Source organism: Spermophilus citellus (genome assembly GCF_964194105.1).
Source record: "Spermophilus citellus genome assembly, chromosome: 6".
Taxonomy (NCBI): Eukaryota; Metazoa; Chordata; class Mammalia; order Rodentia; family Sciuridae; genus Spermophilus; species Spermophilus citellus.
This window is the reverse complement of record NC_138187.1, coordinates 129,862,825-129,880,412: the sequence shown is the minus strand read 5'-3', so window position 1 is coordinate 129,880,412 and position 17,588 is coordinate 129,862,825. Positions and strand designations below refer to the sequence as shown.

Here is a 17,588-nt window from a genome sequence, read left to right as displayed (position 1 = left end):
GTATATACTGTCCCTCTATATTTTGGGGTATGATAAGTGGTTACAATAAAAAATTAAAGAAAGGACGGTCATTTTTAGAACCAACTTTATTTACAAAACTCCAATTAAGTCTTCTTTGGTACCATTATTGACAAAATACCTGCAACTAAGATATTAGTTAAGGAGACACATTGATTTTAACTTTACATAAAAGCAGAATCCACATTATCCCAGTTTCCTATTTCTGTGTGGCTCTGAATACAATTTTTAAAAACAACAAACAATGAAAAAAAATTCTTTATAATATACGGTGGCTTAAGCTTCTTTCCATATTAGGGTTTGGACAAACACTACTCATCTAAAATTTGCTATTCATAGAAAAAGCCCTAGGGAATAGGAAAACATAAAGACTAAGGTTTAGTTTATCTGGCTTTCATAATACAATATCCATAATGGCTTTAGGAGAATGTAAGTAAATAACATCAGTAAACAGTATATATTGATAATTTTTTAAAAAACTCATTTATCTAACAACATGCCAACGGATCAAAAGGATTTTTCCATATATTTTAAAGTTTTAATTTATTCTGTAAGCTGATTCATAAGTTTTTCTTCACATTAAAACAGTTATCACATATGCTAACCAGTACCCATGGAAACCTAATAGCTTGCTTTTTTTTAACTCCCTCTTAATACTTAGATGGTCTGATACATGTGTATTTGATATGAGTGGATACTAATGCCCTTTAGTCAGGAATGTAAAAATCAATGATATCTGGCATCAAGCTGTAAGAAAAACTTCTTTAGATCGGGAGGTAGCTGAGTGACATGTAAAAAGAATCTGTTATCTGAAATTAAGAATACACTTATACCAGACAGAAGTAGTAGAGGAGAGAAGAAGTAAAAGTAGAAGGAAAGAATAACTTCATTGGCTTAAATTAAACTGAGGTAATTAATTTGAGACAGCGAATAAATAAATCAACAAATGCCCCTTTTTGTTTTAAAAGAGAAGAAAGAAAGGAAGAGAGAAAATCAGTAGTAAATCCTCACTACAGTTTTAAAGTTGATCCATTAACATATTTTAAATATGAAAAAAATATTACACATATGTCATAATTCCATTCATCGAATACACTCCTCTGCTGAGATATCTAACACATCTTCATCTGTACTCTCTTCTATCTCTGGCAAATTGCCCCAAAGCAGGAAGTTTACACCTGAAAATAGAAGGCCATAAAATTTTTTAGTGCTCACTAATATTACTATGCAGAACATGATTTATGAAACTTTATATGTTAACATGCTTAGATAAACCAGTGTTAGCAGTAAATAGCTATTAAAGCACACACTACAAATAAAATTGTCTTATATTATCCATCTAGGATATAAACATTCTTCAATCCCTTTTAAGTAAAAACTTGAATTTTAGAATCTTAAAATTCAAAAGAATTTTGAATTCTAGCTACATTATGCCATACCACTTTATACTGATAATTTTCTAATCTGTTTTAATGATTTTTAAGAGCAAAAATCTTGTGAGATTCTTTTACAATAAGTTCCTCTTTGGAGGGTACAGGGAAAAGTCCTGAAGAAGTCTCCTTTATCTCTTCTATAAGCATAGCAGTAGCTAGTGCCATTTTACTGACTTAAAAAAAAAATAGGCAACATTTTTGGATCCAGTTATATGACCCGCAATCCTTGAAGTAGGTGGGCTTTAGTTTAGAGGCAGTAAGGCAGAGCTGTAAACTTTAGAACCAGGTTTCAATAGTCAAACTAATCAACAAAAGAACAATCTAAGATCTTATTTCAAAAGAATGGATTTGAGATTGAAGAATCTAGCACAGTATATAGGACAAGACCAAGCATATTAAGGATAATGAGAAGGTTTTTTACCAGGGCATGTACCATATTATCGCTTCAAAGTACTAAATTGAAGGGGTGGGGGAAAATGACCTCTAGGAGAGCCAATGAAGTTCCATGAGAAAAGCAAATCTCAAACTGTCGAGTTGCAAGTGTGGACACAAGGGAGATCCAGCATCTGGGGACACCCACTCTACACAGAGACAGTGGCCACATGGTAGAATGGAATGAAGTTTTGGTTTGAACTGAGTTCCCAACTCTACCAGTACCCTAAGAATGGTTTTACTATTTTTACTACAAATGTATACAATCATAAAAAATATATATTATTGTTTTGTGTATCTAAAATTTTTATAGAAAGGTATTTTTCTGTATATTTTTCTAACTTGTTTTTATCATTCATTGTATTTCTGAGGTTTTCCTGTTTGATATGTATAGATTTAGCTCCTTTAAACTCTATAGAGTATTCCATGATGTGAATTTAAAAAAAAATGTTTCAAATATAGCCTACAACTCATCCCTTCTTTTTGTTGCCCATTTTGCACATGTACCCAAGGCAACATATACAAAGATAGGTATTTATATTGATGAAAAAGTGAAAAAAAAATAAACTACCTGTCTGAAAGAGATACTGGAATCTAATCAGGTAAGAAATTAGCATGTAATTGATGCAAGTGGGTACACTGATGTCAACCATGTTATTTTTGCATTTATTTTGTGTTTGAATTTCTTATTGTTTAAAAAAAAACACCCCTCCATCCACCTTTATCTCTAAGAATGAATGGTATTCTGGTTCTGGTAGTATGACATTTAAAGAACTGACAGGATTGCAAGGAATTGCAAGACAAAATCTAAGTGAAAATTAGCCATAAAGGTAAAGTGGAGAGCTGAAGCCACTTTGCCCTTGGGAACATTTGCCTAATTTCTAGGGAACCTGGGCTGAGATTTCCCAAGCCTCTTTGGGAAAATTCTGGGAAATCAAATATGTGAAGCTAGCCTAGAAGTATGTGAAGAGACCTAGAATTCCAGGTCTCTCCTGGAATTGTTTTTAGTCTAAACATTCTAGAATTTTATAAAACTTGTATATGTATTCCTTTGATGTTATTGTTTCAGGTGATTCAAGGACAGTTCCAATGCCATTAGAAATCCTCTTTTATACCAAACATCTAGAAAATCTTTCTTTAAAATCACAATATTAGGGTTACAAAGGAGAAGTTTGATATTCTTGGAGTCAATACTCAGAGCCATGAAGCAGCTCAACACAACTGGTTCAAAAGAGAAAAAATAAACTTAGAGATTGAATCTGACAGAAGTGCCACCTTCCTTTCTCTGTTAAGAAGGGAGGAAGGAAATCCTGTGATACATCTGTTTCTCATGGATTAGATTCAGTGTGAATGAAAGAATGCTGGGCTTTTATCTTTGAAAAATTGACCAATATTAAAAGTAAATCAAAATTGAAAAATCTCCACCCTGTGTTTTGAATCCTGTGAAGCAGGAAAAACAATATCAAAGCAGAGACATCCTGTAACATGTCCCATGAGCAACACAAATATATAAAGAAAATACTAAATTAGAAACCTATATCCTATTTAGGGGAGTTAAGAGAAGTCCTTGCTAGAAAATGGCCTTCTTAACACATAGAGTCTTAAGACTGCCAATTGCTGGATTAAGAGCTATAGTTGAGTCCCAATTGATTTGGAAAAAAAAAAAGTCAGTGTTATTAAAAACCCAAGCATAAACTGCTTCTGGGGATACTGCAGGATGGTTGCACGTAGTTGCACCCATTATGACAATATAGCTTGCAATTCATGATCTTTTGGTCTATGAGGGGAAATAATTTATATTTTAAAAAGAAAATACATCTGGTAGGTGCCGCGGTTGCAGGTGCCACTACCACCGCTGCCGCGGAGGCAGGACTTGGTTGCCTCGATTACCTCCAAGGATACTTCCATGGTCTACCTGGTCTACTTCCATGAAGCTACCTCCATGGTCTCTGCTGCTGAACCAGAAATCAACTGCTGCCTGCACCGCTACCCCATTGGTGCTGCCTCTAATTCCGCTGCTGCCAGCATGAGGTCGCCTGGAGGTCTTCTTTTTGGGTGTTGCTGCCACAGAAGACACTGTTGGCTCAGATGCAACTAAAGCGGACACTGCTGTTGACCCCCAGAGATGGCCTGGTGATGCTGTCCCAACAGTTGCAACTGCATGTGCCCCTGCAGCTGGGCTGCCTGCTGCCAACAACCACTGCCAATACCGCTGCTATCCCAGCCTAGAGGACTGCTTCTGGGGATACTCCAGGTTGGTTGCACCCATTAAGGGACACCAGCCAGGACCTGGGGCCCGGATGCCAGCAGGTTTACCACCACATGAGCCTCTGTCTGGGGACTCCAGCAGGGACTTGCAGGTCCAATGTGGGGGTGCCTGTGGATTTGGAGGAGCCTGGGGTCTTTCTGCGGGGAGTGCTGGTGGTTGTTATCTTGCTGCTGCATCTCAGGATTGCTCCTTTGCATGAGTGTATCCCTGGTGGTCTCTCTGCAAGTAGGAGCAGCATTGAGATCTTGGGACTGCAGCCTGGCCGAGCCTGAGGTATCTGAAGCCCAGATTGGTGGGATAAAGAAATGGGTTTGTGAGGGCTGATCTGGGTTCGGTGATCCCAAGAGACATCAGAGACAGGGCTGAGAAACTGTTGAACGCTAACAGAGACAGTTCAACATTCCAGCAAGATTTATTTTATTTTATTTTTCGGTTTGTTAATCTCTCTGCCATATTTGGAACAGGATGTTTTTTATGCATCAGTGTGTGGAGGACAATGATATATGAATGGTGTTTTGCATTTTTGTTGTATTCGTGTGTCTTTAATTTTTTCTCTTTGTTTATATTCTTCCCCTCTCTTGTCTGTTTTCTTTCCAACGTTGCTCCAACGAACAGTCAATCTCTGTCATCTCCTCTTCCACCCTTCCTGTGAATTTTTACTTCTAGTTTCTCTCTTCCTCCCTTGCAAATATCGCATACTGTACTACCTCTGTTGTCTCATCCACCATTTGAAATTCTAAACCGTTTTAACAAATTTTTTGATTGTACTATAGATAATTATTGAACTCATCATTTTGGTTTAATACGAGAAGCAGCAGACACCTTAGTGGGAGCTGTTAAGATTAAGGCTATATATTGTTTACACTGGGTGCTGTTGATACTGGTCTCATTAGTAAAGGCGAAGTGCTGGAAACCTTCAGGGACACCATAGGTTTATAGGGTAGAAATTATCCTGACTTAGATCCATACTTTTTTGTAGTTGTAGATGGACAGCATGCCTTTATTTTATTTGTGTATTTTTTATGTGGTGCTGAGGATCAAACCAAGTGCCTCCTCACCCAAGGCAAGCACTCTGCCACTGAGCTACAGCCCCAGAACTGTAGATCCATACTTCTAGATGGGAAAACACACTAACAACATGAAAAAACAAGGGAGTAAAGTGCCCCAAACAAACCAAGATGCTTCAGCAACAGAAACCACTCATAACACAGTAGAAAAAAATGTCCAAGAAGGAGTTCAGATAGTACATAGTTAAATTGATGTGTGAAGTAAAGAATAGTATAAGGAGTGAAATCAAAGAAAAAATATAGGAAGTGAAAGACCACTTCAATAAAGAGTTAGAGATTGTGGGGAAAAAAGCAGAAATCTTCAAAATGAAGGAATCAGTAACCAAAATTATAAATTCAATAGAAAGCATCAGCAACAGATTAGACCACTTGGAAGACAGAATGTCAGACAATGAAGACAAAATATAATCTTGAAAGTAGAGTTGACCATGCAGAGAAGATGGTATGAAACCATGAACAGAACATCCAAGAATTATGGGATAATATGAAAAGACCAAATTTAAGAGTTATCAGAATAGATGAAGGAGCAGAGATACAAACCAAAGGAATGCACAATCTTTTCAATGATAAAATAGCAGAAAATTTCCCAAACCTAAAGAATAGAATGGAAAGTCAAACACAAGAGTACAAATGTACAAAATTACAAAAAAACCCACACCTAGACACATTATAATGAGAATGACTAACAACAGAATAAAGATAAAATCTTAAAGGCTATGAGAAGGGAAAGAAAATCAAATTACGTATAGGGGGAAACCAATTCAGATTTCAATTGATTTCTCAACCCAGACCCTCAAAGCTAGGAATATATTTCCTAGCTTTGAGGAATAATATATTTCAAGCTCTGAAAGAAAATGGATGCCAATCAAGAATTTTATATCCAGCAAAAGTAAGTTTCAGATTTGAAGATTAAATTTTAAAAATCCATGATAAACAAAAATGAAAAGAATTCATAACTAGAAAAACTACATTACAGAGCATTCAAAACAGAATATTCCATGAAGATGAAGTGAAAAAAAAAGTGAAAACCAGCAAAGAGAGGATCTACACTAAATCAAAAACCAGAAATATATCAAAATGACAGGGAATACAAATCATATCTCAATAAAAACCTTGAATGTTAACAACCTAAACTTATCAAAAGACATTAATTGAAAAATTGGATTAAAAAGCAAGACCCAATAATATGCTGCCTTCAAGTGATTCACCTTACGGGCAAAGACATCCACAGGCTGATGGGAAAAAACCTATCACTAATATGTATTGGGTAAATAAGCAGGGGTTTCCATTCTCATCTCAGATAAAATAGACTTCAAACCAAAGTTAATCAGAAGAGACGAAGAAGGACATTTCATACTTCTTAAAGGAAGTATATATAAGCAGGATATAACAATTATAAATATTTATGCCCCAAACAATGGAGTACCTATGTACATCAAACAAATCCTTCTTGATTTTAAGAGTCAATTAGACCACAATACAATAATACTGAGTGACTTTAGCACATCTTTCTCACTACTGGACAGATCTTCTAAACAAAAACTAAACAAGGAAACTATAGAACTAAATAATACAATCAATAATTTAGACTTAACAGATATATATAGAATATTTCATCCATCAATAAGCAAATATACTTTCTTCTCAGCCTCACATGGCTCCTTCTCTAAAATAGACAATATCTTATGCCACAAAGCAACTCTTAGTAAATACAAAAAAAAAAAAAAAAAAAAAAAACAGAGATAATACCTTACATTCTATCAGACTACAATGGAATGAAATTAGAAATCAATGATAAAATAAAAAATACAAGCTACTGTAACAAATGGAGACTAAATAATACACAATTAAATGATGAGTGGATAGTAGAAGAAATGAAGGATGAAATAAAAAAAATTCTTAGAGGTAAATAAGAACACTGATACAACAAATCAAAATCTCTGGGACACTATGAAGGTAGCACTAAGAGGAGAGTTTATTGCATTGAGTGTATTTGTTAAAAGAATAAAAAGTCAACAAATAAATGACCTAACACTATGTGTCTAAGCCCTAGAAAAAGAACAAATCAACAGCAAAAGCAGTAGAAGACAGGAAATAATTAAAATCAGAGCTGAAATCAATGAAATCGAAACAAAAGAAGCTATGAAAAAAAACTGACAAAAAAGTTGGTTCTTTGAAAAAAATAAATAAAATAGATAAACCCCTGGCCATGCTAACAAAGAGAAAAAGAGAGAAAACTCAAATTACTAAAATACAAGATGAAGAAGGAAATATCAAAACAGACATATCTGAAATACAGATGATAATTAGAAACTATTTTGAAAATTTATACTCTAATAATAGAAAATAGAAAATATCGAAGACATCGACAAATTTCTAGAGACATATGACCTACCCAAACGGAATGAGGTCATAACGATTTAAACAGATCAATTTCAAGTAATGAAATAGAAATGCCATCAAAAGCCTACCAACCAAGAAAAGCCCAGGACCAGATGGATTCTCAGCCGAGTTCTACAACTTTCAAAGAAGAATTAACACCAATACTCCTTAAAGTATTCCATGAAATAGAAAAGGAAGGAACCCTTCCAAACTCATTCTATGATCACCCTGATACCAAAACCAGACAAAGACATCAAGGTAACAAAACTTCAGACCAATATTCCTGAAGAACATAGATGCAAAAATTCTCAATAAAATTCTGGCAAATGCAAAAATATATTAAAAAGATAGCATACCATGATCCAAGTGGAGTTTATCCCAGGATGCAGGGTTGGTTCAACATTCAGAAATCAATAAACGTAATTCATCATTAATAGACTTAAAAACAAAAATCATAATGATCATCTCAATAGATGCAGAAAAAGCATTTGACAAAATACAGCACACATTCATGTTCAAAACACTAGAAAAACTAGGGATAGTAGGAACATACCTCAACATTGTAAAAGCTACATATTCTAAGCCCAAGGCCAGCATCATTCTAAATGGAGAAAAATTGAAAGTATTCCCTCTAAAAACTGGAACAAGACAAGGATGTCCTCTTTTACCACTTCTATTCAACATCATCCTTGAAACTCTAGCCAGAGCAATTAGATAAAAGAAAAAAATTAAAGGGATACAAATAGGTAAAGAAGAACTCAAACTATCACTATTTGCTGATGACACAATTCTATATCTAGAAGATCCAAAAAATTCCACCAGAGAACTTTTAAAACTAATAAATGAATTCAGCAAAGTAGCAGGATATAAAAGCAACACCCATAAATCAAATGCATTCCTATACATCAGTGATGAATCCAGTGGAAGAGAAATTAGAAAACTACCCCATTCACGATAGCCTCAAACAAAACAAAACAAAACAAAACAAAACAAAAAACAACAACAACCTGGGAATCAATCTAACAAAAGAGGTGAAAGTCCTCTACAATAAAAACTACAGAACACTAAAGAAAGAAATTGAAGAAAACCTCAGAAGATGGAAAGATCTCTTATGTTCCTGGATAGGCAGAATTAATATTGTCAAAATGGCCATATTACCCAAAAGCATTATACAGATTTAATGCATTCTATTAAAATCCCAATGACATTCTTCATTCAAATAGAAAAAGCAATCATTAAATTTATTTGGAAAAATAAGAGACCCAAAATAGCTAAAGCAATCCTTAGAAAAGTGAAGCAGGAGGCATCACAATACCTTACTTTATACTACAGAGCTATAATAACAAAAATGGCATGGTATTGGCACCAACATAGACTTGTAGACCAATGGTACAGAATAGAGGACACAGAGACAAACCCATATAAATAACAGTTATGTCATACTAGACAAAGGTGCCAAAAACATTCACTGGAGAAAAGATAGCCTATTCAACAAATGGTGCTGGCAAAACTGGAAGTCCATATGTAGCAAAGTGAAATTAAACCTCTATTTCTCACCCTGTACAAAAGTCAACTCAAAGTGGATCAAAGACTTAGGCACTAGAACAGAGACCCTACACCTAATAGAAGAAAAAATAGGCCCAAATCTTCACCATGTCAGCCTAGGAGCTGACTTTCTTAACAAGACTCCTAAAGTGCAAGAAATAAAATTAAGAATCAATAAATGGCATGGATTCAAATTAAAAAGTTTCTTCTCAGCAAAGGAAACAATAACGTGAGGAGAGCCTACAGACTGGGAGAAAATCTTTACCACAGGCACCTCTGATAAAGCATTAATCTCTAGGATATATAAAGAACTCAAAAACTTACCACCAAAAAAATAAATAACTTAATCAATAAAAGGGCTAAAGAATTGAACAGACATTTCACAGAAGAAATACAATCAATCAACAAATATATGAAAAAGTATTCAACATCTCTAGCAATTAGAGAAATGCAAATGAAAACTACACGAAGATTTCATCTCATTCCTGTCATAATGGCAATCATCAAGAATACAGGAAATAATAAATGTTGGTGAGGATGTGGGAAAAAAGGTACACTCATACATTGCTGGTGGGACTGCAAATTGGTGCAACATCTATGGAAAGCAATTTGGAGATTCTTTAGAAAACTGGGATTGGAACTACCATTTGATCCAGCTATCCCTCCTGGGTTTATACCCAAAGAACTTAAAATCAGCATACTGTAGTGATGCAGCCACATCAATGTCTATAGCAGCTCAATTCACAGTAGCTAAACTATGGAACCAACCTATGTATCCCTCAGTAGATGAATGGATAAAGAAAATGTAGTATATATACTCAATGGAATATTACTCAGCTTTAAAGAAGAGTGAAATTATGGCATTTGCCAGTAAATGGATGGAGTTGGAGAACATCATGCTAAGCAAAATAAGCCAATCTCACAAAACCAAAAGCCAAATATTTTCTCTAATATGTGGATGCTAATTCACAATAAGGTGGGGGGCACTAGAGAAGAATAGCATTACCTTAGATTAGGTAGAGGGAAGTGATGGGAGAGGAGGGGAGGGGATGTGGGGATAGGAAAGACAATAGATAAAACAGACATTATTACTGTATGCATATATGTGACTGCATGACCAATATGATTCTGCAACATGTACTCTTAGAAAAATGAGACATTATATCCCATCTATGTATGATATATCAAAGTGCATAAATGCATTCTACTGTCATAAATAACTAATTAAAACAAAGAAAAAGTTAATTAAAAAAGAAAAAAATATATATCTTATGTTCTCAAAATATACATTGAGAACCCGGAGCATTTTAGTGTCAAATTAGAATGTCAAGTTCCTTAATGTCAACTTGGTTTGTTATATAAATAGGTATTAGACATTGAGAACATGATTTCTGTAACAAAATGAATGACTCTGGACAATATAAAAAGGATCATATGATTACCTTAAGAGTTGGTAGTAAATCAGGGCTGAGGATATAGCTCTGATGTATACAAACATAATTTTGTTGGTATATAACCATACCCATCTATAAATGTACTTAATGCCATGGAACTATACATATTAAAGATGTGTTAAAATAGCAAACTTTATATTTTGTACATTATCACAATAATAAAGTACAAGATGGGTGTGATGGCAAAAAAAAAAAGAATGGATAGTATATTTTCTTACTAAAATAATTAAAAAACACTTTGATGTTAAATATTTCCATTGACTAAAATTTTATCATAACTTATTAATATAGATGTCAGAATGTCTATTTTTATCCTGAAGAATCACAAATACAGAGATTGCCTAGTCCTCCTTCTCCATCCACACTGCTCCAAATCTCCTTTATACACACACACACACACACACACACACACACACACACACACTTGATTGTTTAATCTAAAATCTTCAAAAATTCTCTGGAGCCAGAATGTTTCAAGGTTGTAGTTTAGAGCAATTAAAATATTACTTTAAAAAGACCATGAAATCAAGCCAAGTTGGAAGTTCTTACATACAATGATAAACATAGAAATGGCAATAAATTTTGACCAAGAGTCTTTATAAATGAATGTCTAAGGGAAAATGATTAAAATTTCACTAACTGGGGCTGGGGCTGGGGCTGAGTGGTAGAGCGCTCACATGTGCAGGGCGCTGCGTTTGATCCTCAGCACCACATAAAAACGAATACATAAAATAAAGGTATACTTAAAAAAAAGTTAAAAAAATTTCACTAACTGATCCAATCCAGTCATGAAGGTCTCGGAGGAATTCGGAAATGATCTATTGGGAGTCGTTCTCAGTTTACTGATAGAGAAATGTTCCAGAGACACCTAAGTTAATTGTTTCTTACCAGTGGAGTCAAGTCTGTTTATATCATAAACTGCCTGGCTGTGAAACATCCAGAAGTGTCCGTTGTTGCAGGAAAGAAGGCAGGAATTACATGGAACAATCACATGATAACCTACAATGTTCCCACTAAAAACAAAAGTAAATGTTATTAGATACCATGTAATATCTGGTCCATAGAAGCATTTTTATGTGTTAATGTAAATAGACCATATAATTTAGATCCCCATTTCTTCCAAATTACCGGCTACTGGTAGGATCTTTGGGATTGAAATTAACTCTAATAATGACTGCAGTACTATTATCAAGTGAGAAAATAGCCTGCAAGTTAAGTGAAATTTTCTTTGCTAGTGTAATTTTTCCTTCAGAAGCTAGTTTCTGGATGTGATTTGTTCTGTAAAGTACAAATACAAGGTTGTGATTTGTTCTTGTTATTGATGTATAGCAATATAGACAGAATATATTAAATACGCTCAGATCTGTGGGTAAAGGTTTTTGCTGTCCTCAGGACCATGGCAAATTGGGTTCTTCTATGTTCTAGTTCCATGCCAGCACCTAAAAACTGTTTCAACAGATGGAGGAGTAGGAAGACAGCATGAGTCCCTAAAAACCAAACACAAGATGGTCGCTCTAATTTTAGTTTCATTTTTTTTTTTTGAAGGAATTCAGAAATAAAGCAAACCCTCAGCCTCTAGAGAAAGTTGGAAAAAGTTTTTACTGTCTTCAGTATTATTCAGCTGATTATAAGTACCTCACTCTTTCTCACACACTCAATTTTTAAAAAACTACTTAGTCACATACTAGAGCGGACCAATAGGGAATGTTTGAGTTAGTACTTAAAATAACTGTTTCTACCTTGAATTGTAAAAATTCTTCTAGAGCTTGGTGTCATCCTGTGAGATGTGGGAGTAAGTCACTTTTGCTAGACCCTTAAAAAATACCATTAAAGTACCAGTCTACTTAAAATATGTTTTCTGATCATCACTTGCTTACAAACAAACAAATGAAAACAAAAACCTTTCTTGGACCAGGGCTGACAATTGTTTGTAAGACTATATTGCCAGAGTAAATCTATGGCTTTATTCTATTCATTTATCCATTCATTCATTCATTCACTCAAATAATGTTTTTTGAGCACCTGTTATATGCCAGGTATTGTTCTATACTAGGAATGCAGTTCTATACTAAGTTCTTAATCTCACGGAACTAACGTACTAGTGAGACTATATCAGATCATTTTTCTCCATTGTTAAAAACCCCTTCAATGACTTCCTGTTGGCCAAAAGAAAAGAAAAGAAAAAAAACCCAATCATACCAAGGTCAAGATCTGTGCTGTCTGAAACAATAGCCCCATGTGGCTATTGAGCACTTGAAATGTGGCTGGCCTAAATTGAAATGTGCTATAATGGTAAACTGTATACCAGATTTCAAAGACTAAGAACAAAAAATAGAATGTATAATGTCTCATTAATAATTTGTTGTTTATAGTTACAATAATATCTTAGATATGCTGGATTAATTAAAATATATATATTTAAATAATGATGTATATTTAAGTTAAAATTAACTTCACTTGTTTAACTTTTAAAAATATTACTAGAGAAATTTAAATACATATATGACTTTAGTATTTCTACTGGACAACACTGCTCAAGATTATCTATGTTCTTTAACCTGTCTATACTGTTCTCCCCCCATGCTTGCATCTCAGTCATACTGACCATCATCTTTTTATTCCTTTAGCATGTTAAGCTTCTTCTTGCCATGGGATCTTTGCATTTGCTATTCCCTCTGTCTAGAACATTCTTCCCCTGTCTCTTTCTCATTCTTCAGGACTCACTTCCAATGTGACATCTTTATGAGATGGCTTCCCTGATCATGATATCTAAAATAACTCACCTACTTTCCCAACTTATATTATTTTCTATCACTTCTTCTTCTTATATACTCTGAAGTACTTCCCATCATGTTAAAAATATTATTCATTTAAATACCATAATGATTGATCATCTTCCCACTAGTATAGAATGTACAAAGGCTAGTGACTCTCTCAATTACTATTGTGTTTCCAGTCCCTATAATAATGTTAGGCACTCAATATAATTATTGTTTGAAAGAACAAATTCAGAGAGTCATTAGCATATAGCAGTTTGCTTATTTAAATTATTAGGATTATAATTTGTAATTCAAGCCCAATTAAAATGAGAAAACCTCAATTTTTCTTTATAATAGGAATAATAACACAAATCTGTCTACCTCAAAATATAAGTAGTAGCTATCTTTTATGTTTTATTTATAGTTTATCAAGCCTTTTAACATTCATAATTCATTTTATCTTCACAACAATTTTATAGGGTCAATATAGAAGACATTTAAGTTTCTATCTCAATAATATAGAAATTAAGTAAGAAAACAGGGGTTCAGAGATTTAGAGGTTTAAGTAATTTACAAAAGATCATATAGAGAGTAAAGGTAGGGCAAGAGCTCAAATATGACTTTTATGACTATAATTCCCAGTATTTCCCTCTAAACTACATAGTCTTATTTTGGAAAAACAAACAAAGCAAATACTTGTGAGTGCACTTTGAAAAAATTACAAAATCATATACCAATGTGAAGTATCACAGACTCTTTTAAAAAATAGATCTAAGTAACAAATGGTGTTTCAATGGCTCATTGCATGGGTTATATCAGTGTTCGTTGCAGTCCACTGAACCTTTCTCTGTGCTTTGCTGTCAACATCCATCATCCAAACTTAGACTATCTAGAATAGTGCCACAAATTACCATTTTAAACATGCGATGTCCTTAAGTTTACATTTGCAGATTTCGGTGAAATAGCATCGTCCAATGAAGTCCACTGCACTGGGGAATGAAAAAGTTTATAGTCAAATATGCTTTTAAAAAACTTTGTGGAAAAAAATTGACCATATGAATTTTTAAGTATATAGTTCAAAGTGTTAAATATAGTGACATTGTTGTACAACAGAGTCTCCGGATCTTTTTCATCTTGCAAAATTGAAGCACTAAACTTATTATACAATAGCTCCTCATTTTCCTTCCCCTCATTTCTTGACCACTACCATTCTGTTATCTTTTTGCATAAATTCAACTACTTTAGATACTTCTTATAAGTGGAATCATAGAGTATTTGTCTTTTGTGACTGATTTACTTCACTTACTAAGGTAATGTCCTCACAGTTCATCCATTTTGCAACAAGTGACAGGATTTCCTTCCTTTCAAAGCTGAATAATATGCTATTGTGTATATATATATATATATATATATATATATATATATATGTGTGTGTGTGTGTGTGTGTGTGTGTGTGTGTGTGTATTCATACATACATACATACATGTATAATTTTGTTTATCCTTTCATTAGTTGAATCAATGGACATTTGGGTTGCTACTAATGTGAATAATGCTATTATGAACAGGACTGTGCTGCAAATACCTCTTCAAGATCCTGCTTTGAATTCTTTCAGGTATGATACTCAGAAGTGGAACTACTGGGTCATATTGTAGTACTTCTTTTTTTTTGAGGGGGGGAGGGATACCAGGGATTTAACTCAGGGGCATGCCACCACTGAGCCACATCCCCAGCCCTATTTTGTATTTTATTTAGAGACAGGGTCTCACTGAGTTTCTTAGTGCCTCATTTTTTGCTGAGGATGGCTTTGAATTTGCAATCCTCCTGCCTCAGCCTCCCAAGAGACTGGGATTATAGGTGTGTGTCACAGCACCTGGCTTCATATGGTAATTCTATGTTTAATTTTTTAAGGAACCACCATGCTGTTTTCCATATCAGCTGTACAATTTTTCATTCCCACAGTATGCAAGTGTTCTAATTTCTATACATTCTCATAGCAAATGTACTTTTAATTGCAATTTAGCACAAATTTCATAAACCCAAAGAACCAAGACTCTAAGGTAGAATTATAATATATTTTGTAAGAGTTAGTTAATATTTGTAAGCTCACTATAAACATCTGGCAAAGCTTCTATTTAAAAATCTTACACATTCATTGATTTACTCATCTCTCAGCACATTAACCCATCACTATTATAACTCTGACAAAGAAGAATAAACAATAGAAAAGATCTGATTCTATTGTAGTATAGTCTAACCTTCAATAATTCACCTGAGTCCTCCTATTACTTATCATAGTTATTGAAAAGCTAAAAAGGTTAATATTTAAAAATTGTAACTATGCACTACTAAAAAGAAAAAACACTAGACAATAATTTTTTCTTTTTTGCAGCACACAGGTGCATACACAGACTCTTTTAAAAAATAGATCTAAGTAACAAATGGTGTTTCAAAATTTTTAATCCATTTATCTCTGAAATAAATGAGTTCTTAGCTTTGCAGTTAAGTGTGACTATACTTAAAACAATCCAGGGAAATTTGGCTGAGCACTTGTTTACAGAAGAGCCTGTAGCTTTATTTGGGTATATTTAAAAACTTTAAAAGTTTGTCATTACCACGAACTTTTTAAAAAGAATTAGGGCTATTAGCCTGCTTTCTCCCAAGTCTGTAACCAAAGATTTGAAGAATAGCTATCTATTAATATTTTTAAATAATTACTTTCATCTTAATTAAAAAGTTTCAATAAATAATAATCATCTTGGAAATCATGTAGGGCACATATATATTGATCATGGAAAGAAAAAAATTCTTTTAGAGCTAGATAAAGGTATATTTGAGTCAAGTAAATGGCTATTTTACCATATAGGAAGGAAATTTTAAGGATTCTTCACTCAAAAGTGGGAAACTGCTGAAATCTAATTTTAAAAGGGTTCAATTATGCAAACAATAATATCCAAACTAGGCTTTATGGGGAATAAAAATAATTTTAAGACTAAGTCTCCACGTTTCTCACATAAAAATCTAAGTGTCTCTCACTAGGGGAAGAGGAGGGAGAGATTTGAGAAAAGAATATTGGGGAGTTGACTCAGTATGCCAGTTGCAAATAATAGTGAAACTGGAAAAATATGAACTGGAAAAACATGAACACCTATGTGACTTCTTTTCTCCAACAGTACTGAAAATCTTGCCGAATTTATTTTGAGTCTAGGTCACGAAATTGTTTCAGTAAGATAGGAAGGTTATGCAGGGCCTTGAGCCAGGGATCCAACTTAAGAGAGATGCGCAGCCACGTGACCTTAATTGAACTAGAAGCATTACATCAGGACTGACCACTTTGGCTAAACCACAGACTTTGTCCAGACAGTCTGCCCACTTAGATATATTCCAAAGGGATCATCAGACGTTTGGGAGTGGCTGGAACATCAAATGATAACCTCCTAGTTGACTCCCAGAGATCCAAGCCATACACTTTCCCCATTTAGTTAAAGACTACCGTTGCCCGCCACTAGCTTGACTTACTTGGTAGGAGGGATGTCTGTAGAGAAAAGGTCTATGTCAGTATCAGCCAGCAAAACAGCCTTCATGCCCCTAGAGCTGAGCACTTGTTTACAGAATTTGCAACACAGGATGGACACGCATCGGTCCTTGAAACTACAACTGCTTGTAGACATAGCGTCCCACGAAGGATGAGGTGCGGGCTTTTGAAAAAGGAAATAAGAGCAATAGCCTTCCTACTTTGAGCCCCCTAGTCTAAAGACCAAGTCACGAGTTCTTATAAGTCCTAAAATTGGGAAGGAAAAGAGTCCTTTCCTGTTTTCCCAGTGGAAGGATAGAAGAAATATTTATTGATTGGGAATGGGGTGGGGGCAACAATTTGGCTTCCTTTTAACTTTCGGAGAAAGGAGAGGCGTTAGAGGTGGGGAGGAGGTGAGTGGGGTTTGCAGGGAAACTTTGTCATCAGCTTTCCCTTTCTGCGGTCTGCGAGGATCCTCTCCTCTTTAGCCCCCGCCCCTTCAGCAATTCCCTCAGGCTTCTCCAGCAGTCTCTTTTATTTAAAGCTTCTCTCTAACCACGTCCCTCTCCCAGCCTAAGCCACTCCTGCGGAGCTCTCCAATTCCTCCCTCTGCCCCAACGCCACCTCTTCCTAGGATTCAGAACCCTTCAGCTTTTCCACCGGGAGGACCCTGGCTCTCCTCAATCCTCCGTTCTTCCGCGACTCTCAGCACTGC

The 17,588-nt window shown here is 34.8% G+C and overlaps 1 protein-coding gene across 2 annotated transcripts; it reads right to left on the bottom strand.

The window, feature by feature from the left end:
* Positions 1–1,101: 1,101 nt before the first annotated feature.
* Positions 1,102–17,030, bottom strand: FAM72A (family with sequence similarity 72 member A; the record flags this gene model as incomplete). Of its 2 annotated transcripts, XM_081299359.1 has the most annotated exons (4): positions 1,102–1,196; positions 11,489–11,613; positions 14,271–14,348; positions 16,879–17,030. In XM_081299359.1, 4 exons carry the CDS (start codon positions 17,028–17,030, stop codon positions 1,102–1,104), a joined length of 450 nt encoding a protein of 149 aa, XP_081155485.1. The 2 variants fall into 2 exon arrangements, with proteins under 2 accessions (XP_081155485.1, XP_081155486.1); XM_081299360.1 differs by lacking the exon at positions 11,489–11,613 and having other exon boundaries at positions 1,142–1,196.
* Positions 17,031–17,588: the final 558 nt, after the last annotated feature.